At 38.1% G+C, this 25,177-nt stretch overlaps 1 protein-coding gene across 2 annotated transcripts in view; it reads left to right on the top strand.

Annotated features, from left to right (window-relative positions):
* The window catches only part of map2k5 (mitogen-activated protein kinase kinase 5), a 318,051-nt gene that overhangs the window by 153,968 nt on the left and 138,906 nt on the right, over positions 1-25,177 (top strand). For both annotated transcript variants that reach the window (XM_059953007.1, XM_059953006.1), the window contains exons 9-12: positions 4,475-4,514; positions 17,500-17,568; positions 17,674-17,755; positions 24,399-24,460. In XM_059953007.1, coding sequence (XP_059808990.1) covers positions 4,475-4,514; positions 17,500-17,568; positions 17,674-17,755; positions 24,399-24,460 — 253 coding nt within the window. The remainder of the gene's footprint in view (positions 1-4,474; positions 4,515-17,499; positions 17,569-17,673; positions 17,756-24,398; positions 24,461-25,177) is intronic.

The following is a 25,177-nucleotide window of genomic DNA, read 5'->3' as shown; positions in this document are numbered from 1 at the left end:
ATCTGATAAAGTCTCCTTTATATTGACTGTAGGGAGAAAATGATGTGTCTCAGAATTTTTATTGGCTTTTATTCAAAGCAAAGTAGTTGTAATTTGGGACTTGCGTACAAGTGGCCCAGAATTTTGCTGATATGGAAACTAGAAATGCCACTGGTGGCTTTTTAGGTCAAGGCAAGCTTGAGACATTATGAAAAGAACCTTCATTTTGCACCTTACAGTGGTGCTAGAAAGTTTATGAAACCTTTAGAATTTTCTCTATTTCTGTATAAATATAACCTAAAATGTGATCAGATCTTCACTTAAGTCCTAACACTAGATAAAAAGAACCCAATTAAACCAATAACACAAAAAATTTATACTGCTGAAGGGTCTCAGCCCGAAACATCGACAGCACTCTTTTCCATAGACGCTGCCTGACCTGCTGAGTTCCTCCAGCATTTTGTGTGTGTTGCTTGGATTTCTAGCATCTGAAGATTTTCTCTTGTTTGTGACACTTTTTCATTTATTTATTGAGAAAATTGATCCAATATTACATATATTTATTGGACCACGTGGATAAGCCAGAAGGCTATTGGAAGAATGTTCTGTGGACGGATGATTCCAAAATAGAACTTTTTGACTTAAATGAGAAGCATTATGTTTGGCAAAAAAACGAACACTGCCTTCCAGCATCCCATCTGTGAAACGTGGTGGCAGTGTCACGGTTTGGGCTTGCTTTGCTGCTTCAGGATGAGGACTGCTTGCCATCTTTGATGGAGCTATGAATTCTGAGTTGTACCAGCAAACTCTACAGGAAAATGTCAGGATTTCCATCCATGAACTGAGGCTGAAGAGAAAGTGGATCATGCAGCAACACAACAATCCTAAACACACGAGTGAGTCTACTGAAGAATGGTTAAAGCAAAAGAAATTTCACATTTTGGAATGGCAAGACAAAGTCCTGACCTTATACCTATAGAAATTATGTGGAAGGACCTGAAGCAAGCAGTTCATGCAAGAAAGCCTACCAACATCCCAGAGCTGAAGCAGTTTTGTAAGGAGGAATGGCCTGAAATTTCTCCAGGCCTTGTGCAAGACTGATCAATAGTTACCAGAAGCATTTGTTCGAAGTTATTGCTGTACAAGGGGGTCATACCAGTTACTGAAAGCAAAGGTCCACATACTTTTTTGAACAAACACGTGTAATACTGGATCATTTTTCTCAATAAGTACATGAAAAAGTATAATGTTTTTGAGTTATTTGTTTAACTGGGTTCTCTTTATCTAGTTTTAGGACTTATGTGAAGATCTGATCACATTTTAGGCCATATTTATGCAGAAATAGAGAAAACTCTAAAGGGTTCACAAACTTTCTAGCACCACTGTACGTGTGCTACAGTTTAATTTTGTCATGGTTTATGTGTCAGTCCATTGAAAAAGTGTTTTTTATTATGCTAACCTTGATTTCTCACCAGTCTTTAGCAGGGTTGACTTTTACCATAAGACATAGAAGTAGAATTAGGCCATTCAACCCCTTGAATCTGCTCCACCATTCAATCATGACTGATTCATTAGCCCATTTAACCTATTTTGGCGGTCCATGGTAGTGTAGTGGTTAGCACAACGCCATTACAGCTCAGGGCATTAGGGACTGGAACTCAATTCAGATGTTGTCTGTAGAAGTTTGTACATTTCTTCTTCCATGACCGTGTGGGCTTCCTCCAGGAAACCGTGTGGGTTTCCTCCCACTGTCTAAAGATGAACTGGTTAGTAGATTATTTGTTCATTGTAAATTGTCCTGTGATTAGGGTTAAATATGTGGGTTGTGACTCATTGGTCCTCCTGAGCTCCATGGTAGCATAGTGGTAAGCCTGACACGATTACAGCTCGGGGAGTCAGAATTCAGTGCTGGCATCCTCTGTCAGCAAGTTCATACATTACTTCCGATGTGTATGTGGTTTCCTCTGGGTGCTCCAGTTTCCTTCCATAGTCCAAAGATGTACAGGTAAGTAGGCTAATTGGTAAATTGACCTGTGATTAGGCTCGGGTTAAATTGGTAGGTTGCTGGGCGGCACAGCTCGAAGGGCTGGAAGTGCCTGTTCCACACTGTATCTCGAAATAAATGAGTACATACATACATTAATCTCCTGCCTTCTCCCGCAACCTTCAACACCCTTGCTAATTAAGAACCTTTCAACTTCTGCTTTAAATATACCCAATGACTTGACCTCCTCAGCCATATCTGGCAATGTATTACACAGATTACCACCTGCTGGTTAAAGAAATTCCTCCTCATTTTTGCTATAAACAGACATCCTTCTATTCTGAGGCTATATCCTGTGGATCTAGACTCCCCCGCTATTATAAGTATCCTCTCCACGTCCACTGTATCTCCTCCTTTCAACCTACAATAGATTAATGATCCTGTATAGTTTGGCAATACGTTTGAAGTAATTAAATACAGTATATAACCTTGGTCTCCCATCCACTTGGTTTTATTTGCAGAAACTATTGGAAATCTTTTGCAGATCTTTTGTCTGGCTTTTTTCCCCAGTTGTCTATGTAAATGCATGTTTATGTATATAAAGCTTCTCACTTATTATCATGCCTTACTTTTGTAGACCATTATAAATGATTAACCCTGCTACCTTCATCCATATTCATATGCTTTATATTTGTATTACCATACCTGCATGTAATTACATATTCACACCAGGTACTTAAATATCAGTTGTATTTCTCCAGAAATTTCCAGGGGGGACAATGTCAGACCAGGACAATTTTCTGCACAGTGGGACTTTTCTGTTGCTTGTTGTTCAATTATAATATGTTGGTCAAAACTTAATTTGATTAACCAGCATCACAATATACTATTACCTGAAAATGGCAATATAAATACCTGCTGGACTTTAATAACATCTATTATGAAGTGGTGTTTTTGAGATGAGATGTTGGGAGAGTCAGGGCTGAGAAGTGCGTCTCGTTGTAGCAAAAGAGAGCAGAGTCCTGCTGAAAGTGACAGCTAATGATAAATATGTACTGAATGCCCTTATTTAAGCAAATATATTTAAATTGGGTGGTACATTTCCCATTATCAATGCCTGAGTAAAGCTGTACATCCGGAAGTCACATGGCCATAAAATGTTAATGAATGAGGAGGTTCAAAAAGGTCCCAGGTTCTGTCGACAATTATTCAATGCTTCCTAGTCAACATTAGGATCATATTTCCTAATCATCATATTTGTTTTTGCTAAAAATAGAAAATGTTGAAGATATCCAGCAGATCAGACAACGATCTGTGGAAAGAGAAACAGTTAGCACTTCAGCTTTGAGATTCTCCATCTATTGCCAAAGTGAGAAAACAAAGAAAAGAATAAGGAACTAACTGGGTTAATTAGGGGTTCTGAATCAGAATCAGGTTTAATATCACTGGTATATGTCATGAAATTTGTTGTTATGTAGCAGCAGTGCTTTGTAGTAGATAATAAAAGCTGTAAATTACAGTAAGAAGTGTGTGTGTGTATGTATATATATATATATATATATATATGTTGCAAGTAAAATTAAATGTGTAGTGCAAAAAGAGAGGGAAAAATAGTGAGGTAGTGTTCATGAGTTCAATGTCCATTCAGAAATCTGATGACAGAGGGGAAGAAGATGTTCCTGAATTGTTAGTGTGTGCCTTCGGGCTCCTGTACCTCCCCCCTGTTGGTAGCAATGAGAAGAGGGCATGTCCTGGGTGATGAGGGACCTTAATGAAGGATGCTGCTTTATTGAGGCATCACTCCCTGAAGATGTCCTCAATGCTGGGGAGGCTAGTGCCTGTGATGGAGAGGACTGAGTTCACACTTTCTACAGCTTATTTTGATTCTCTGCAGTAGTACCCCCCCACCCCCACCCCCCGCGTACCAGGTGATGATATAGCTGGTTCGAATGCTCTCTACAGTACCTCTTAGATATCAGTTCTCCCAGACCTGAGAGGTTAAATGTTTCCCTTTCCACAGAAGTCACCTAACCTTCAAAGTATTTCCAGCATTTTTTATTTTTATTAGAGCTTTCCTGATTTTGCTATATCTTTCTATCTGCATTCAGTTGCCCTGCTGGTATATTGGCCTGAGTACAGTTCAAAGTTCAAAGTAAATTTTATTATCAAAGTACATTACCCTGAGATTCATTTTCCTGTGGGCATAGACATGAGACTTAAATATTTTATTGGTGTAACACTTTGGTTTGCTTAATATTAGTTACAACTGTGGAGGGGGATAAAGAACAATGGAAAATGCTGAACTGCTATCACTATATCACCTTGTTTGGCTGTAAACCTTGGAAAATAACAATCACTATTTTACATCTGTTGTCATACTCGAGTCATTTACAAACCATTTTTGTTGTAAGTGTGCAAATGTAAATATCAGGCATTACTTGATATTTGAAATTTGTTTTTCTTATGTGTTTCATATTTTGGTTAATCAGTGAATTTATTTGAATTTTGCAGAGCTTACCATGTTCCAAGTGGGAAAATATTAGCTGTTAAGGTAAGGTGAAAATTTTGTTTCATGAATAATCTTTAAATAATTATTTTATATGATTTTACTTTTCAAATGCTTATTTCACATATTAAATAATTAAAATTTACTTTAAATATATAGACCTTCATAGCCAAAAGTATTGAAGCCAACTTTCTTCCCAAGTGATATTATCTAAATTGGCATTGATTGATCAATTGTGATCTTGTGATTGGTGTTACTCAGTGCCAAACCAGTTGACAGTTTTCTTCACCAAGTCATCTGGGAGTCATAGTTAGGCAATATTGTATAGACTTTAAGTAATATATTTTGAAAATAAACTAGCTATGGCACCTGTGTTAGTATTTAAGATTTATAAGTTGGATTTCCACTGCTGAAATATGAATCAAATTAATTGGGAAGTTTATTGCCTGCACTATATGAAGTGATCATCTTGTTGCAAACTCCAACTGTTCTCAGTCCATTTTTCTCAGCTCTTTGCAAAGTGGCCAACAAGATAAACAATTCTGTTTTCAAAATAACACAGCAACATCACAAGTATTATTTCAGAATATTAAGGCAAAGGTGAATTCTTGTTGTGACATATTCCCCTGCATGAACTGAGTCCTGGAAATGTAATTAAATCAATTAAGTTTATGTCTGTTAACTTAAAATATTATGTATGGGGGAAAATCTTAAAGTCTTTTCAAAAAATTGTTTCTATTGTATCATTTTGTAGTGTTCCATAATTTTATTATACAGCCTGTATTCCGCAGTGTTTTAATGTAAGAATAAATGTGCAGGAAAATAAAATAAAATAAAATATTGTGAAATAGTGCAATAGTTTCTTGCTTACAAATTCAAGATAGGATTTTGCTTTTTAATGTCAGTGATTTTGATGGCCATATGTTAGTACGGTCTTTTGAGTTTGAAACTTTTGAACAAGGGGACAAAATGTTGGCCATTTGGTGCTGAGAATTGGAAAAAATTCTTGTGAGAGCTGTGTCTGCTCTATTGAAGAATGTGATTGATAAGAGTTTCACACACAGGAAATCGGCATATGAGGAGCAGGTGCAAAGGTGAATGAGTTGGTGGATGCTGTTGAAAGGTGGAGCAAGTTCTTGAGGGTGTATGTGCTTTGCAAAGTTGTGAGGTTATGGAAAACAACATAACATCATATAATAAGGCAAGGGTGGCAGACTTTTTTTAGAGTGTGTGCCCAAATTGGCAGTAATAGTCTAAAAAAATTCTCTTGCAAGCCATGATAATTTTGAATACAGATTGTCATTGATTAATGAATTAGTAACAATAATTATGGACTTTTTAAGGAAAAAGAATGAGTCCTGTTGCTTATTTACATGTATTCATTGTTTTACTATTAATAAAAGAATAACAGAGACAGATTGAAACAAATGGAGCATTATAGAAAACCTGTTCAAAAATTATTAATGTTGATCTTTTAAAATGCAATTGAAAAATATTCATGGAGGTATTAAACTGCATATACTATTTACTGTTATGATCACTTACAAACAACAGAAGAAAAAATATGAAGCAGTGAAGCCAATACCAACTGGCCCAACTATTTACTATCCAAATACTGATGTGTACACTAGGTCTGCAAGGATTTCAAAAATTATCACCCAACATCCTATGTTTTCTTAACCATCTAGTTGGTGCCAAGCCACATGAGACATTTCATGTGAAAACATCTCACTGCTCTCAGGTTGTAAAAACTCATTCACTGCTTCATTTGGCAGTCAAGTTGATCATTATGTATCTTTTTATTATGGGTGGAATTTAAAGGCTCAAGGGGCTTCACTGCATACCACATACCAACATTTTTTATATGCCATCTTGGTCGTGCATAAGATTTGTTAAAAAGCATACAAAATTAAAAGCCTTTTCAATTTATATATGGTTTTTAGTACAAACACTATCAATTGTTTAAAGTCATAGTCAAAGTCAAGTTCACTGATATACACAAGTACATATATGCACAGGTGCAAAGAAAAACTCACAGCATCACAGGCATATTTGATTTACAAAACTCAGAATCATGTTTAATATTACTGGCATATGTCATGAAATTTGTTATTTTGCAGCAGCAGTTAATTGAGATATATATTTATGTGTGTGTATTCATTCAGAAATCTGATGGAGCAGGGCAAGAAGCTATTCCTGAAACACTCAGTGTGTCTTCAGGGCCTTATACCTCCTTCCTGATGGTAGCAATGAGAAGAGGGCATGTCCTGGGTCCTTAATGATGGATGCTACATTTTTGAGGTATTGCCTGTTGAAGGTGTCCTCAATACTTGCTAGGCTAGTGCCCAAATTGGAGCTGGCTAGGTCTGTGACTTCCTGCAGCTTTTTCCGATCCTTTTCAATGGCCCCTCCACTAGACAATGATGCAACCAGTTAGAATGCTGTCCACCATACATCTGTAGAAATTTTTGAGTGCCTTTGGTGACATACCTATGTCTCCTCAAATTCTTAATGAAATATAGACACTGCCATGCCCTTTTTTGTAATTATGTCAATATGTTGGGCCCAGGATAGAACTTCAGAGATGCTGACACCTAGGAACTTGAAGCTGCTCACCCTTTTCAGTGATGATCCTTCGATGAGGACTGGTGTGCGTTCCCTTGACTTCCCTTTCCTGAAGTCCACAATCAATTCCTTGGTCTTACTGATGTTGAATTCAAGGTTGCTGGTGTGACGCTATTCAGCCAGCTGATCTATCTAGCTCCTGTACATCTCTTCCACCATCTGAAAGAAATTCTGCCAACAGTAGTTGAGTCATTGGAAAGCTTGGGTGGCATTTGAGCTGTGCCTAGCCACACAGTTTGTGGATGTGGGAAAGGTAGAGCAGTGGGCTAAACATGCATCCTTGTGGTGCACCAGAGTTGCTTGTCAGCCTGGAGTAGATGTTATTTCCAATCCACATGGACTGGTTTCCTGGTGAGGAAATCAATGATCCAGTTGCAGAGGGAGGTACAGAGGCCCAGGCTTGGGAGCTGGTTGATTAGAACTGAAAAGGTATGATTGTGTGAACATTGGACTGTAACCAATAAACAGTAGTCTGATGTAGATACAACTATTGTCAAGGTGAACAAGACTCAAAATGAAAACATAAATTATACAAGAACGAACATGATTAGAATAAAATTAAAGTTCATTGTAGTGAATAGGCATCTTGTTGCTATATTAAGATACTGCTTAGGGTTGTTCAGGTTAATTCAAGAAATCAAATGGTTGAAGGGAAATAGCTGTTCATGAACCCGGTGGTGTGGGATTTCAGGTTTCTTCATCTCATGCTTATTGATAGCTGCAAGAAGATGGGAGTCGTTGCTGATGGACATTGCCTCCTTGAGGGAGCAATTCATGTAGAAACTACCAGTAGTGGGGAGGGATGTACCCTTGGGCAGAATCCATTACAGCAGCTTCCTGTATGTCATGTGATTAGGCTGGGGTTAAATTGGGAGGCGTTAGGTGGCACGGCATAAAGGGCTGGAAGGGTCTACTCTGTGCTGTATCTTAATAAGTAAATAAATAGATTCCTGAACATTTGAATTGTTATACCAGACCATGATCCAGCTAGGCAGGATACTTTCAATACTACATATGTAAAGGTTTGTTAGTATTTGGTCACATGCTAAACCTTCCTCACCTTCTAAATAAATAGAGGTGTTAGCTCACTTTCCTTGTGACTGCTTCAATGTGCTGGATTTAAGCCATTTAAACTCGAATTTCTTTTTGATTAGCTTGCTTTTTTAAAATGAACACTCTGCATTTTTTAAAATACAAAATTGAAATTGAGACTTGATAATGAATTAATTGTACATTCAACCAAAACCATAAACTATTTATTTTCATAAGGCAAATATCAATGTAAAATAGAACTGAATAAAAACCAAAGCTGAAAATATATTTCAGTTAATCAAAGATTTGTGTACTACCTGAAAGAAAGTAGAATCCATGTTAATTTATATGGTAAGAGTACCATATTTGACAACTGTTACATTGAACTAAAGATGGAAACTAAAAGCAAGTTGCTTTGCATTTTCTCATTGCAGTAACTATCTGTTCTGGTAAAGTACCTAACTCCGCTAAATTTCTGTGTGCTTTTTAATACTGTATAATCTTCTTATACTGAACTCTATAACAAATAACCTTACCTTCTCTTAAATAGGAATATTTGATTCTTCCTTTATTTTGAATATAGATTTCAGCATTTACTTCAAAATTTGATGTTCAGAAAATGTAAAAATGTGTGTTTACTAGGCTAAGTAAAAACTATAGATGACATTTACAGAGCTTAATCTGAAAGTGTTCACTTAAAAGTCTTTGGAGGCACAGGAGAATGCAGATATTGGAAATCTGGAGCAACACACATCTGGTTAGGCAGCATTTGTGGAAGTAAATGGACAGTCAGTGTTTTAAGTCAAGACCTATCATTTGGACTGGAATGAAAGAGGGAGACTAGCAGTATAAAAAGGGATGACAAAGTGGTAGAGCAAGAGCTGAGAAGGAGGAGAGAAGCTTGGAGGTGAAATGTGTACCCTCTTCCCACCCCTCCCTCATCTATGTATCACTCCAATCACATGGATCCACCTATCACCCACCAGCACTTGTTTCATCACATCCTCCGCCCACATTTTTATAATGGTATGTCCCCTCTTTATTTTGTAGTCCAAGTGAAGCGTCTCAACCCAAAACATCAACTGTCCATTTCAGAATTAAAATCAGAATCAGAAGTTTTGATATTTTTTAAAGCTAAGTAGGTAAAATTAAATCTTTAAAAAATTCCTTAATTATTTTTTTCTTTTTACATATATATGAGGAGCTCAATTCCCACTATTGTCTGTAAGGAGTTTGTGCATTCTCTCCATGTGGGGGTTTCGTCCATGTGCTCCAGTTTCCTCCCACATTGCAAAAGGCTCTTAGGTTAGGTAGGGGTAGCGAGTTTTGGGCATGTTCTGAGGGTGCTGAAATGTGGTGACATTTGCGAGGTACCAAGCACAATCCTCACTGATGTGACTTGATGCAAGATGATACATTTCACTGTATGTTTTAACTTACATGTGACAAGTAAAGCTGATCTTTAATCTTTAATATACACATGCAGATATGAGTAGCATGCTGTCCTCTAGTAACTTGCTTTGACCACAGTTGGGCTTCTAATGTGTAATTTGATTAATCATTTGTATCATAATCATGCGTCTCAGATGCTGCAGAAGTCCATATAAAGACAATAGTATCAACTAGGGATTATATCAGTAAATTAAACTGGAATAGTGGCTGAATTTGACCTGTGATTCTGCGCTGCTTCCCTTAAGTGGAATGTGCTCTGCTCCTACAAATAGACGAAGTCATCCATGTCAGCCAGTGATGAATTGCCTTATTTATACTGTATATTTTAATAGCCTTGCACTAATTTAAGTTGAGCTCAAAGAGTAAATTATAATTCAGTCAGTTGACTGCTTGTATTTAACTTGACAACTCAGCCTTGTTTGTCCTGGAGGTGTATTGGTAATCTGAGCAAATTTACTCAGGTACTCCACTCTCAGCCTTAAACGCTATTCCGATTAATTGAGGGACATTGGGATGTGTGGAGGTGAATTATTCCATGTTTTTTTTTTCACCGGGAGACCCTGAGTTGAATTTTGTTGGCGAATGACTATTGATTCACAAGTATATGGTTTTAAATTTTCCTTGGCAGCAGGATATTACAGTTACAAGTCAATTTGGAGCTGCTTTTTATAAATCCCCCTACAGCAAGGTAAAAAATGGGTTTTCACATGATCTCAAATATGTTCCCCACCATTTAAAAAAAAATGAAGGTTTTGTATGTCAGGTTAACCAGTAATGTGCTGGCTCTCATGTTTAGCTCAGATGTATTTTCTCTTTCTTTCTTTTTCAATCTTTTTATTGATTTTCATATATACACAAAAAAATAACATAGTAATAAGTAAGTTGTGAATACAATAGACTTGAAATCACATTGATAATAAGATAACAATATCCTACTAAACATCAACAGAAGAGAATACCTTAATCAAGTCCACATGATTATATGAAAAAAAAACAAAAATAACCATTAAAAAAGAAAAAAAAATATATTAAAAATATGTGGAAAAAAATATATAAAAAAAACACTAAACTAAACTAACCTGGGCAATAATAACAGTTTACAAGTATATGATAGTGTCAAAGAACTCCGGAACTCCATACCTGAACATGAATAGATGTATTTTCTATTTTAAGTTTTAATTGTGTTTTAATTACAAGATACTTTCTGGCAGTAGTTCAACCATCATGTCACATATCATCTGGAACCAAGCTTGCATTTTAATTATCAGCATTCCTGTTATGAACAGTCCTAGAGAGAAACAGGAAAGAGGCCATTGGCCCAGACAGACCATCAAACACCGATTCACACTCATCCTACATTATTCCCTATTTCCATTCTCCCCAGTTCTCATGGACTTCCTCCCAACTTCTACCACTCACCTACGTACCAGGAGTAATTTGCAGTAGCGTATTTCAACTCACACATCTTCGGGATTTTATTTTTATTTATAGATACAGCACGGAACAGGCCATTCTGGCATCACCCAGCAACCCATCCATTTTAACCCTTGCTTAATAACAGGACAATATACAAAGACCATTTAACCTACAGTTCGGTAATGAAGGTGGAAACTGGAGCATCCTGAGGAAACCCCCACAGTCACCGGGAGAACATAAACAGAGAGAACTGATGCTGAGTTTTTTCAGCATTCTCTGATTTTGTTTCAGATTCCCCAACAACTGCAGCATTTTTGGATTTTCATTTGCAGTTACCTCATGAATGGATGCTCCTTTGATGGAAAGCATTGTAAAAGTTTTCCAGAGGGATAAGTACATGCTGATAAAAAGCATAATCTGCAAGAGGCATGTTCTTTGAGCAAGGGACTATAAAGGCCTTTCAGAGATATGGCCAAATAGGAGTTTGTCAGTAAGGATTCTGTATGGAGTAACTCAGCGAGTGCTTTGAGAAAGCCTGTGATGTCGTCAAGTTCCTCTGTCCGCACTGTCAATTTCTGTGACCAGAAGGTAAAAAAAAATCCTTGAGCGTGCTATCTAGGTGACCTCGCTAACGCAGCAGTGAGCAATACATTGAAATGTGACAAGGATCAACTACAACAGCCTGGACTGATCCTGAAGCTAAGAAGCTGAGAGTGACAGTGACATTTACCTCCACTGGCAGACAACATGCATGTGACATTGCATTTGTGGTTGCAGGATGTCACACATTTCACTAGAACAATGAACACAGCTTATGTCTTGGCCCTTTAAAAATTGCATTTAAGGGCCTGAAATTGTACAAGCTAGGACTTTATTTTTTGAGAACTGATGCTGAGTTTTTTCAGCATTCGCTGATTTTGTTTCAGATTCCACAACAACTGCAGCAGTTTTGGATTTTCATTTGCAGATACCTCATGAATGGATGCTCCTTTGATGGAAAGCATTGGAAAAGTTATTTCTGGTGCAAGAGGGATAAGTACTTGCTGATAAAGAGCATAATCTGCAAGAGGCATGTTCTTTGAGCAAGGGGCTATAAAGGCCCCTTGCTAAGAATCAGTATCAGGTTTAATATATCTGGTATATGTTGTGAAATATACATTACATAGTTAAATAAATAATGCAAAAAAGTAATGAGGTAGTGGTCATGGCTTTGATGTCTGTTCAGAAATCTGATGGCAGAGGGGAAGAAGCAGTTACTGAATCGATGAGTGTGTATCTTCAGGTTCGTGTATCTCCAGCAATGAGAAGACAGATGTCCTAAGTGATGGAGTTACTGTACTTAATGATGGTTGCCGCCTTTTTGAGGCATCACTCCTTGAAGACGTCCTGAATGCTACGGAGGCTAGTGCCCATGATGGAGTTGACTGGGTTAGATCCTGTACAATAGCCCCCTACCCCCATACCAGACAGTGATGCAGCCAGGTAGAAAGCTCTCTACAGTACATCTGTAGACATTTGCTAGTGTCTTTGGTGACATACCAAATCTCTTCAAACTCCTAATATAATATAGCTGCTGTCGTGCCTTCATTGATATGCAGGGCCCAGAATAGATCCTCAGAGATGTTGATATCCAGGAACTTGAAATTGCTCACTCTTTACACATGTGATCCCTCTATGAGGACTGGTGTGTGTTCCCTCACCTTACCCTTTCTGAAGTCCACAATCAATTCTTTGGTCTTACTGATATTGAGTGCAAGGTTGTTGCTGCAGCACCACTCAACCAGCTGATACATCTCTCTCCTGCATGCCTGCTCATCATTATCTGAAATTCTGCCAGCAGTAGTTGTGCCATCAGCAAATTTATAGATGGCATTTGAGCTGTGCCTAGCCATACAACCGTGGGTGTAAAGAGAGTAGAGCAGTGGGCTAAGCACACATCCTTGAGGTGCATCAGTGTTGATAACAAGGTGAAGATGTTATTTCCGATCCACACAGACTATGATCTTCTGGTGAGGAAGTCAAGGGTCCAGTTGCAGAGGGAGGTACAAAGGCCCGGGTTTTGGAGCTTTTTGATTAGAACTATAGGAATGATTCTGTTAAGCATTGACCTATAGTCAATAAACAACATACTGGCATAAGTATTGTATTGTCTAGATGATCCAATGCCACATGTAGAGCCAATGAGAACTATTGTGGCAATAGACAAATTGCAGTGGGTCCGGGTCCTGGGTAAGACAGGAGTTAATTCTAGCCATAACTAACCCTCTCAAAGCACCTTACCACCATAGATGTGAATGCTGATAGACAATAGTCATTAATGCAGCTCACCCTGCTCTTCTTGGGCACTGGTATGATTGTTACCCTTTTTGGAACAGTTGGGAACTTCTGACTGTTGCAATGAGAGATTGAAAATGTCTTTGAACACACCTTCCAGTTGGTTGGCCCTATGTTTTCAGAGTCTTACCAGGTACTCTATGAGGGCCTGTCACCTTGCAAGGGTTCACCCTCTTGAAAGACATCTTACGTTGGCCTCTAAGACTGAAATCACAGCGTCATTGGGTGTTGCAGGGATCCTCTTGGCTGTAGTTGTATTCTGCTTTTCAAAGCAGCATAAAAGGCATTGAGCTCATCTGGGAGTGAAGCATCACTGCTTTTCATGATGTGAGGGTGAATGTCTTTTTCCGAGTATTGGGGAATCAAAAACTGGAGGACATAGATTTAAAGTGGGAGGGGAAAATTTTTTAAAGGATCTTGAGGGGTAAGTTCTTCATGCAGAGCATAGTGCTATTATGATATAAGCTGCCAGAGAAGTGGGTGAGGTAAGTCCAGTAATAATAGTTAAAAGACAGGTACATGGACAATAGTAATGTGATCACTGGAGTTGAATATGATGTTCTCCTAAGGGGTCTTCTATTGGTGGGTCCTAATGGCTGTAGGCCAGTCTGGGAGCCACATATTCTGGTGCAGTGTGGGCAAGAGTTGATTGTTCTGTCTCTCATTTTGCAGCTGCTGCTTGCTCTCTGCAGCACAGCAGAGGTCATTCTCAGGTAGTGCAGCTTGCTTTTGAACAGATTTCCTCCATTTGCAGTGTCTTCCCAGTTTTTAGATGAATTTCTTCATGCTGATTTTGATATTATCTATGAAATGTTTCTTTGCCCACCAGACCCACTCTGACGTTTCTTCAACCGGGAATGAAGAATATGCTTAGGAAGATGCAAATTAGGCATCCGGATAACATGATCTGTCCATCAGATTTGGTATTGCTTTATTGTTGATAGACAAGGCTTAGCTGGACGGGACTACCTTAGATGGGCATCTTGATTCACAGGGACGAATTGGTCCGAAGGGACCATTTCTGTACTGTATGACTCTGATTTCAGGGTAATCAGAGAAGCTAAAGACTAGCAGATTTGTACAGATGTATCATGGGAGCATTTTGACTGGTGGCATCACCGCCTCGTGTAGAGGCTCCAATGCACAGGATTGAGAATAGCTATAGAGGGTTGTAGATTCAGCCAGCTTCATCATGGGTACTAGGCTCCCCACCATCAAGGACATCTTCAAAAGGTGATACCTCAAGATGGCAGCATCTGTCATGAAGAACTCTCACCATCCAATACTTCTCATTACTAACATCAAAGGGAAGTTCCAGGAGTCTGAAAGTGCACACTCAATTTTTTAGGAACAGCTTCTTCTCCGCCTTCAAACGTCTGTACGGTCCCATGAACACTGCCTCACTATTTTGCTCTTTTTGCACCGTTTATTTATTTTTTTATATGTACTTAGAACTTGCTGTAATTTTTAAGTATTGCACTGTACTGCTACTGCAGAGCAACAAATTTCATGACATTCTGTATGTTAGTGATAAAAAAATCTGATTCTGAATCCGAAACAGTGTTGGTAAATGTTGATTGTTATGTAAATAACAATAATATTTGTTCTTCAGACCAGTATGGTTTTAAATTTTGCATGTTGAATATTAATGCCACTGTGGACATCCATGTAAAGAAATTTAAATGTATTAGCTATATTGTCACATGTCCATTGAAACATCGAAACATAGTTAAATTGATCGTTTTTCAATGACCAACACAGTCTGAGGATGTGCTGCGGCAGCCCACAAATGTCGCCATGTTTCCAATGCCAACATAACATGCCTACAACTTACTAACCCCTACATTTTTGCAGTGTGGGAGGAAACCAGAGCACCCAGTGGAAGCCCACACAGTCATGTGGAGTACTTTATACCTGATCTTACAGCTGGTTTTGTAAAGTGTTGCGCTAAGCACTTGTAAGGGCAACCATATCTTGATAGTATACACCAGAGAGCTTGACAATCTACTGTATTATGGACCACCTACAGTAGGCACCTGAAAACCCTGGAACAGTACCACCAAAGATCCTTGTGAAAGTTTTTGAGGATCAGCTGGAAAGACGGAGCTATGTACTAACATCAGCACAGGAGGCCAACATAAACTGTACCTCTGATATGATAAAGCAATATAAACCGATTCGTAGGCCATGTCATCTGGATGGTTAACTTGTGTCTCCCCAAACAGATCCTTTACACCTGTCAAAAGAAGGTCAGTGAGCCCCTGGTGGGCAAAGGAGACACTTCAAAGATAACATCACAATCAGCCTGAAGAGGTTCAAAATTACATCTAAAAACTGGGAAGACATTATAGTCAATAGATACACTTAGAAGAAATCCATTCAAAAGGGAGCTGTGCTACATGAAAACACCCTCCACTGTACCGCAGAGAATGGAATCTGCAAAAGGAAAGACTGAGCAACCAAGAGACTCAACCACTAACCATAGCCACCATTTATTTTTGCCCACCCTGCACCGGATTGGCCTCTACAGTCACCTGAGGAACCACCAATAGATAATTCCTTAGAACATCATACTTGATTCAGATGATCACACTACTAATACTATGCTAACTGCTACACTACCATCCCATCCTTTGATAAAAAGATGCTAGAGCAATAATTGTGTTGAAAGGCAGGTATTAAATTTCCTTTTTGGCACTAAGTCAGTCAGAAATTGGTTCAGAATTGCTCCACTTTAAGCTAACCAAATTTTCAACAGCAATGTTTCTCTTTGGAGTTACATGAAGAAATTTCTCAGTTGCCGTGTGCCTTTGCCATGCTAAGAGGCATTGTGATATAATTCCTGCTGAATCTGATGGCCAAGTGGGTAAAAGTGCCTCCTATTAAATTACACGGTGCAGACGGCCTCGGGTTTGATTCATAGTTGAGCTGAACTTAGCTGAAACAGAAATTAATTTGCATCAGCAAATTTTAAGTAGAAAAACTAGCTTGCAATTTTGTTCCTGTGTACCCAGTTCAGACTGAATTACTGACAGCTGTGTTTCTGTGAAATATTTTCCTGACGCTGCTTTAACAGTCCCTTTCAAAGGACATTCCTATACATGGATGACATCTCCATCCTATGTTTGGACTCACAATTTTTTCATATATTTATCTGTATCTGTAACCAGTTTGAAGTGGTCTCTGGGACTGGAGTCAATCACAGCATGTGTGACCTTGTTCTTTGACATTTGACCCATCTGATACTCTGATTTTTGCTCTGTCAAGTCTGGCTACCTGATGGAATCGGGTAGCTGGTTCAGAGGAGATGGAGCATGTGAATTGGACAAGCTGAAACAGAAATTATGAGTGTGACACGCCCTGTCAATAGTAGACAAGAACCTAATCATCAGGCATTAGATTTTCTCACATTTGCTGTACGTGGCACAGGTGCGGTCTATATTCTGTTCCTGTGCTGTGGTAGTCACCTAAAACTCCTTGCTATTGGTTTATTATTGTCACATGTACCAAGATACACTGAAAAGTTCAAAGTAAACTTAAAGTACATATAAAGTACAAAATTATAGTACATGCATGTCGCCATATACAGCCCTGAAATTTGTTTTCTTGCGGGCATACTTAATAAATCCAGGAACCATAATAGAATCAATGAAAGACTGCATCCAACAGGGCGAACAAAGAACCAATGTGCGAAAGACAACTAACTGCAAATACGAAAGAATAAAAAAAATAATAATAAGTAAATAAGCAATAAATATTGAAAATATGTGATGAAGTGAGTCCATAAGTTGTGGGAACAGTTCAGTGATGGAGCAGGTGAAGTTATATTCACCAGTTCAAGAGCCTGATGGTTGAGGAGTAATAACTGTTCCTGACCTGGTGGTGAGAGTCTGGACACTCCTGTACCTTTTTCCTGATGGCAACAGTGAGAAGAGAGCATGACTTGGGTGGTGGGAGTTCCTGGTGATGGATGCTAAATCTTAAAATATGGAAATATTGAGTGCTGTTTCAGTGGTACCCAAGATTGATAGTGAAGTTTAGAAAGGCAGGCCCTAACTGGAAGTGTGATGCTGCAGCCACCATCAGGATGCATTAGAATTTCTAACTAATGTTATTTTAAAGAAACAACTTTTAGAAAATTACTGATTAACTTTTTAAAATTTTCTTCCAGGTTATTCCCTTAGACATTACACTGGAGCTTCAGAAACAAATTATGTCTGAATTAGAAATTCTTTATAAGGTAATTTTGCAGCACCAGACTGCTAAATTTAACTTTGTTTTTAAATCATTCTTGTTGTAATACTGTTTAGTAAAATTTCTTTTTTTTTCCTTAAAATGATTACAGTGTGACTCATCATATATAATAGGATTTTACGGCGCATTTTTTGTGGAAAACAGGATATCAATATGTACAGAGTTCATGGATGGTGAGTTTGAGTGTATTTTAAAATTTAAATATTTGTAAGGTCCCGAATGAATAGGGGTGTTCTTTTTGTTTGTGTTGCAAGCTCCTGGGCATGTGGAAATCCATGAAATGTTCCGTTCTGTCAAAGTATGTAAATGAAAATCAGAAAATAAATGAGGACACCAGAAGGATTATAATGTAATAGAGAAAAAATAATCTAACCCCAGTTTCTGGATGCCGACCTTCTGTGAAAATGCTTTTCACTTTATCAGCAATAACTTGTTACACTTAAGCTGCAGAGCTGCCGTGGATTTATCAGTGAATCTAGCTAGATTTGATGCCACTTGAACTATTAGCTGAAACCTGATTTAGATGGCAAATAGGCAACATTTCAATTTGTAATATAGCTTAAAGGATTGATAAAATGTTTGATGGTTGTAATTCAAATCATGTTAGGTTGGTTAGGCTTGTGTGGATATTTGCATTTGGCATACAGTATTTGTTGAGTACCAGTAGGTGTAATATTCAAGTTAAACTGTTAAATAACATATAAAACATTCATATAATTGAGCTTCATCCATTTTTGTTATATTTTGGGCATTTGTAAAGATAAAAAGTAATTATTTTGTTAGACAGGATTTCCAATAGTTTGGGTCATTTTGTTCACCACTGAGTCATTGATCTAATCTAAGTGAGTGTGGTCTCACTGGCACTCTGAAGCACCAAGGTTATGGTTTCAGTAGGAATGAACAATGCTGCGGACATGGCTCTATGGGTACTGACCCATGCTGGGACTACATTTTCACAAGTAGAACCTACACTGGAAATATGATTTCAAAGCCACAACCAATGCTGAGAGCATTACATCAGAGGCACTGAATTTTTTTTGTGTGTGATTAGAGTTACGGGGGTAGTAGCTCAGGTACGGAGTATGGCTCAACATTTTAGGAATGTTCTTCCCCTCCTCCATCATGTATCTGAATGCTCAATAAACACAGTCTTGCTATTCCTCTTTTGCTCAATCCATCCATCCATCGTAACTTGTAGCAATTGCTATGTCTTGCACTGTACTACTGCTGCAAACCAACAAATTTCGTGACATGTCAGTGGTAATAAATCAGATTCTGATTATTAGATTAGATTAGATTCAACTTTATTGTCATTGTGCCGAGTACAGATACAAAGCAAAATGAAATGCAGTTAGCATTTAACCAGAACTGCAAAGAACAGTGTTATTTACAAAATAACTGCAAATAAAAAGTAAGTGCTACAGCACACAAATATAAAAGTACTGGGACAGTACAATATAGGTGCAATACTGCTTAGCGCTGTGATGTGAGGTTCAGCAGGGTCACAGCCTCAGGGAAGAAGCTCTTCCTGGCCTGCAGGTGCAGGAGCAGAGGCTCCTGTAGCGCCTACTGGATGGGAGGAGAATAAAAAGTCCATGGCTAGGATGAGATGCATCCTTTATAATGCTTTTCACATTGCCCAGGCAGCATTTATGATAGATGTTCTCAGTGGTGGGCAATTGGAAGCCAATAATCTGCTGGGCAGTTTTCACCACACACTGGAGTGCTTTGTGGTCGGATAAGGGACAATTGCCATACCACACAGAGATGAAGTTGGTGAGTATGCTCTCAATGGTACAGTGGTAAAAGTCCGTCAGTATCCTGGGACAGAGGTGAGCTTTCTTGATACTCCACAGGAAATAAAGGTGCTGTTGTGCCTTTTTGTTCAAGGTGGAGGAGTTCAGGGACCAGGTGAGATTCTTGGAAATGTGGACACCAAGTAATTTGAAGCTTGATACACACTCCACTACAGCTCCCTACACTCTAATATAGTGTGGAGCGATCACTCCATAGGCAATGACCAGTGCATAGGTGAATCCACATGCTACAGGTGTGGATTTTAAAGACCACCTCCAAACTGCAGTTGCAATTAAACTGGATTTCCCACAGATGTTCATGCTCATGCACCTTCAAAGAATGGTGTCTTGCCATTATCTTCTTTAGTGATACTTTATTAATTTCTGACAACAATAGGTTGATCATTCACTTGGCTTTTACTTTTTAAATCTTTGTTGAGAGATTAACTGTTTAGAGTATGGATCCACTACAGGTTACGACAGGGTTCCATATCTGAGAATTGTTCGTAATCCAACGGTTCTTAAGTTAGAAGTGTGGCTCCCCAGCAATATATTTAAATAAAAACATAGGTGAACTAAAGACAATGTGCTCTTAAACCAGGGTGCAGTTACTTTAATTATTCTGGTATTGTCACAAACCAAGTTTCCACACAGCAGAAGATGGCTGCAGCTTCACAGCAGAGAGCTAGTTCATCCTGCCAGTCTTGCAAACATTCTTTCGTACATATGGCTGCACATAAGTTGGATGTTCATAACCTTAAGGAGACCAGTTTCTTTCCCCCTAATATCTAAGTACAATGAATTCTGGTTATTTGGGACACATCAGGACCAGTCCATTTTGTCCCAATAAAGCAGCTGCCCAGTTAGCTGGTTTTCATGGAAAAAGGTATATAAAGATAAACTATCATTTAACTGAGTTACAAATTATGTATTTAAGTAAAATACAAAACAAATTGAAACATTATCAATACTATTATAGTACTATAAATCTGTTATCGATGGAGGAATTAGTGCAGTATATGCTGCTATGTTCTTTTGGTTGACTGTAAATGAACCAAATCAGCGCAGGCACCTAGCATAGATAACGAACTGCCTTCATACCATGCATTCGACGAATGCATCCTCCAAATCTTCATGTTCATTGCAACATTCAAGATGATTATCGATATCTTCAAATTCTTCATAGTAGTGCAGCCTGCAGCCATCGACACAGCACTGAGTTGATGGCTATGGCCACAGCCATTGGCTCCTGGACTGGCTTCACTCACCTCGACAGCTCATGACTGTGGACTCACTTCTGGGATTCTGCAGTTTGATGCTTAATGCTCTATGTGTTATTTGTTCTTTTTTTTTCGCACATTTGATGGTCTTGTGTGGGGTTTTTCTTTAAGTGGGTTTTATAGTATTTCTTTGTTTTGTGTTTGCCTGCAAGAAAATTAATCTCAAGGGTGTATACTGTATACATACTTTGATAATTAATGCATTTTGAACTTTAACTTGTTTAATTCCAAGCAGTTTCTGGCATCTCCATGTCTGAATGCTTGAACTCACAGTGAGCAGAACAGTTCTGAATCGTCTTACAGTTTCTTTCTTGCTAACTTTCAGTGACAAAAATGACTGCTTCTTGAAATAACTGACACTATTTAAAAACTGTTCACTCGAAGCATGATGTAGTGTCTAACAGTCACACAAATGCACACATCTGATGCTACTTAGAAACTGTTCAGCAGCAGTCTCTTGCACCAATTAAGTGGCATTGTGTCCCAAATAAATTAAGGAAATCCCAGTTATTTTTTCCATTAATTTTTGTTCTTTAAGAGTTGTCCCAAATAAGCTGCCGTCCTGATTAACTGACGGCTTAATTAAAAGGAATCTACAGTATATGGGAGTAGCATTCCTAATAGATTACTTTTATCCTTCAGTCATGGAAGCGTGCTATCTGATCTAAGATAACTGCTTTTACACATAGCCCATTACAAGTATATGAATGAGAGGGGTATGGAGGGCTATGGTCAATGGGATGAAGCAGAATAACAGTTTGCTACACTCTAGATGAGCCAAAGGGCTGTAGTGCTCTATGACTCTACAACTAAGTTGATTGGCAGCATGACTGTGTGTTTGTTATGTCTTTATTCAAGAAACTGATGGTTTAGCAATGTTTACATAAAATAAATGCAATGGATTCCAGTTAATTGGGCCATCATTTAATTGGGTCAGCCACTTAATTAGACAATATTTAAAGAACAAAAACTAACTGAAGAGATAGCCATGATAACATTTGTTTATTTGGGAAATTATGCTGCTTAATTGTGACATAACTATTGCCAAACAATTTCTAACTAGCATCAGATGCATGCACTTGTGGGGCTGTTAGATGCCACATTCTGCTTAGACTGAACAGTTTTTAAGTATCAGTTGCTTGTGTTTGTGTTCAAAAAGCAATGATTTTTGTCACTGAAAGTTGGTGAGAAATAAGTAGTAAAACAGCTTAGGACTGTTTTGCTTACAGCAGTTTCAAGCTTTCAAGCCTGGAGATGCCAGAAATGGCCGTGAGTGAAAATTAAATAATTTATCTACATCAACAAGTTAGTAACAATGAGTAATTAGAAGGTATTGACAATTATCTTGAATGTTACAATGAAAATGAAGATTTGGAATATGCTGTCATTGATAGATTTGTATGATGACAGTCCATTATGTATAAAGTATAATAGTGTTCTAAGTTGTTCTGTAGTTTATTTAAATACATGACTTGTTACTCAGCTAACCAGTAGTTTGTATTTTTTATACCTTTTTAGCCATTTCCATGAAACTTCGGCTAATTGGGCAGCTGCTTAGTTGGGCCAAAGTGTACTAATTATACTGCATTGGGCCACAATAGGCTACAATTTGCCTAATAGATTACTCGGCCTTGGATTACTTGGACAATAGGAGTACCTATGCTGTTTATTGATTACAGCTGTAACGTATGGATCTATTTCTTTTACAGCAATGACCCCTCCCCGCTTTGCACTATGTATTGATCTATTGTGTGCACATGCACTGTTGACTGTGCATGCGCATTGTTCTTTCTCTCACTTGCTACAATGTGAGTACACCAGTTAAAGCCATCTCCCGCGTGCGTGCTTCTTATTAATTAATATGTAGTTGTACACAGACATAACCAATTGACAATGAGTACAAACCTGAATGTTGGAAAATATCACAAACTGCACCGACAGCTGTGTGACAAAACAGCAAGAGTTAAACAGCACCAGAAGGTCATCATGGACGCTAACAAAGGAATGCATGAGTACAGTGCACAGTAACAATGAAAGATGAGCTGAATTTAAAGTGAAAGTAACCTGGTGATGTCTTCAGTTGGGAAAGCTGATGAATTTGATCGCACTAATAAAGGCTAGGAGTCGTATATATTGTAATGTGAACAACATGCAGGAGCAAAGGAAAGCCCCTATGTTTAGCTGAAAGGGCCCGAGAATGCACAGTCTCTTAAACAACCTGGTAACCCCTGAAAAGCCAGCAAGCAAGTCGTTCGACAAAATTGTTACAATTTTACAAAATCACCTGAGCACTAAACTGCTGGTAATATCAGACAGATCTAGGTTTTACAAAAGAAACCAGTCAAAAGATGAAAACCTTTCTGAATACATTGCAGAACTGCACAAACTTTCCCAGTACTGTGACTTTAGAGATGGACTTTCTGATGAATTAAGGGATAGAAGAGGCTACTGTCAGAAAGAGATGTAACCTTGATTGGGCATTGACCTATAAGTATCATTAGAGACTGCAGCAAAGGATGCAGCAGAACTACAGAAAAGGAGGTTAGAATGTGAAATGCACAAAATGTCCCTGAATGGTGCAAAAAGCCAAAAATGTGGCAAATGCTCCCACGATGCAAAGGACTGTTGGTTCACCTACACACAAAAACAATGCAGTGAACAATGGCAGCGGGTGCTCTGGACTGACGAGTCAAAATTTGAAATTTTTGGCTCAAACAAGAGGCACTTTGTCTTTAGAAGATCTGCTGAGTGCAATGTAGATGAGTGTCTGCAGCTAGCGGTGAAGTATGTTGGAGATTCCCTGCAGGTTTGGGCTGTATTTCTGCAAATGGAGTTAGTAATCTTGTCAGAAATAGTTGAATCCTCAATACTGAGAAGTTCAAGCAGATTCTCATCTATCATGCAATGTCTTCATGGAGGTGTTTGATCAGTCCAAACTTCATTCTGCAGAAGGACAATGATCCCAAACACACACCCAAGGTTATAAAGAACTATCTTCAGGAAAAAGAAGATCAAGGAATTCTGCAGTAGATGGTGTAGCCTCCAGAGAGCCCTGATCTCAACATCATTGACACTGTCTGAGTTTACCTGGAGAGATGGAAGCAAGCAAGACAGCCAAAATCTGCAGAACTGTGGCAAGTTTTCCAAAATGCTTGGAAAAGTCTGCCAGCCAATTTTCTTATAAAACAGCACAACAGTGTATCTCAGAGAATTAATGCAGTTTTAACGGGTGATCATACCAAATAGTGATTTGATTTAGTTTTTAATGTTTACTGCTATTTATAATAATTTTTTTGATATTTAGAAACTTCACTTCATTATTTTTGAAAGCATCTTCCCTTTACAATATTTTTACATGTGCCTAAGTCTTTTTACATGTTACTGTAGGGCAGTGATATTAATGCTGATTATGATTCAATTAACTGGAATCCACTGTATTTCAAACATGACTATTCAATTTTAGATATGTCAGTAAGCTGGGTTTAGTTAGGAACAATAAACCTAATTTGGATTTGGTTAAGGACAAGAAATTAATTGCTAATTATCTAAAATTGCAGTTGTAGTAATGTTTTAAGTAACTTTATCCTTTAAGTAATTGTTTGTTGTATTTGACCTTGAACCAAATAGCTTTCTGGTATATTATTCCGTTACAAGCACAAAGTTAATTTAAGAAATGCACAGTTGATTGTAATAATATTTATTAAATTGATATTTTCCCCTTATGTTATTATTTTGTTCAGGAGGCTCTTTGGATGTATATAGAAAAATCCCCGAGCATGTACTAGGCAGAATCTCTGTTGCAGTAAGTTTAAATATTTTAAAAAATTTACATTGACATATTTTGGAAATATGTATTAATTTTATCTTGAATATGGTTAATTGTGGGAAAAGGTCATGACATCAGATATTATTAAGTCATTTATTTTGTATATATGTTGTATCTTTATACACACCCAGAAGAAGCTTGGGTGACAGACACAAATTGCAATTTGCATATTATCATGGCCTAGGGGATGTTTGGAATTGTAGACACGGTTAACTGGCTAAAGATTACAGGTAAGTCTTGTAAAAGTAATTAGATGTAACACTTCTATAATTCTGGGCTGGTTGGGGACATCCTAATAGAGTTTGTTTTTAAAACCTTTTTCTGCCTACATCTGAACTCTTCGTTTGCTGAAGAACCCATAACAGCAGGTACAAGTGTGACTTATTATTAGAACATAAAAACATTTTAGTATAATATTTCATTGGCTGGCTTTACAAGGTGAAATACACACAAGGGATTCTGCATTTCAGGGTGTTAGGACATTTATTTGTGCTTGTGATTTGCCATTCTTCAAATTCCCAATCTCCCAGCTGTCTACTATGTGATAATGCTTTGCTGGTTGCAGAGTCTGTGAGAAGCCCAGTTGTCTAGGAGCCAGCCTCAGACTCACTTTGGATATTATGATGCTTAAATTACAATAGTAATTAAAGCTTTAGAGCATCCTTCAAAGATGCTTCTTAAATGTAATCAGAA

The sequence above is a fragment of the Hypanus sabinus genome, chromosome 28 (genome assembly GCF_030144855.1).
Source record: "Hypanus sabinus isolate sHypSab1 chromosome 28, sHypSab1.hap1, whole genome shotgun sequence".
Classification (NCBI taxonomy): Eukaryota; Metazoa; Chordata; class Chondrichthyes; order Myliobatiformes; family Dasyatidae; genus Hypanus; species Hypanus sabinus.
The sequence above is the reverse complement of the archived record's forward strand: the minus strand, read 5'-3'. Positions and strand labels throughout refer to the sequence as shown.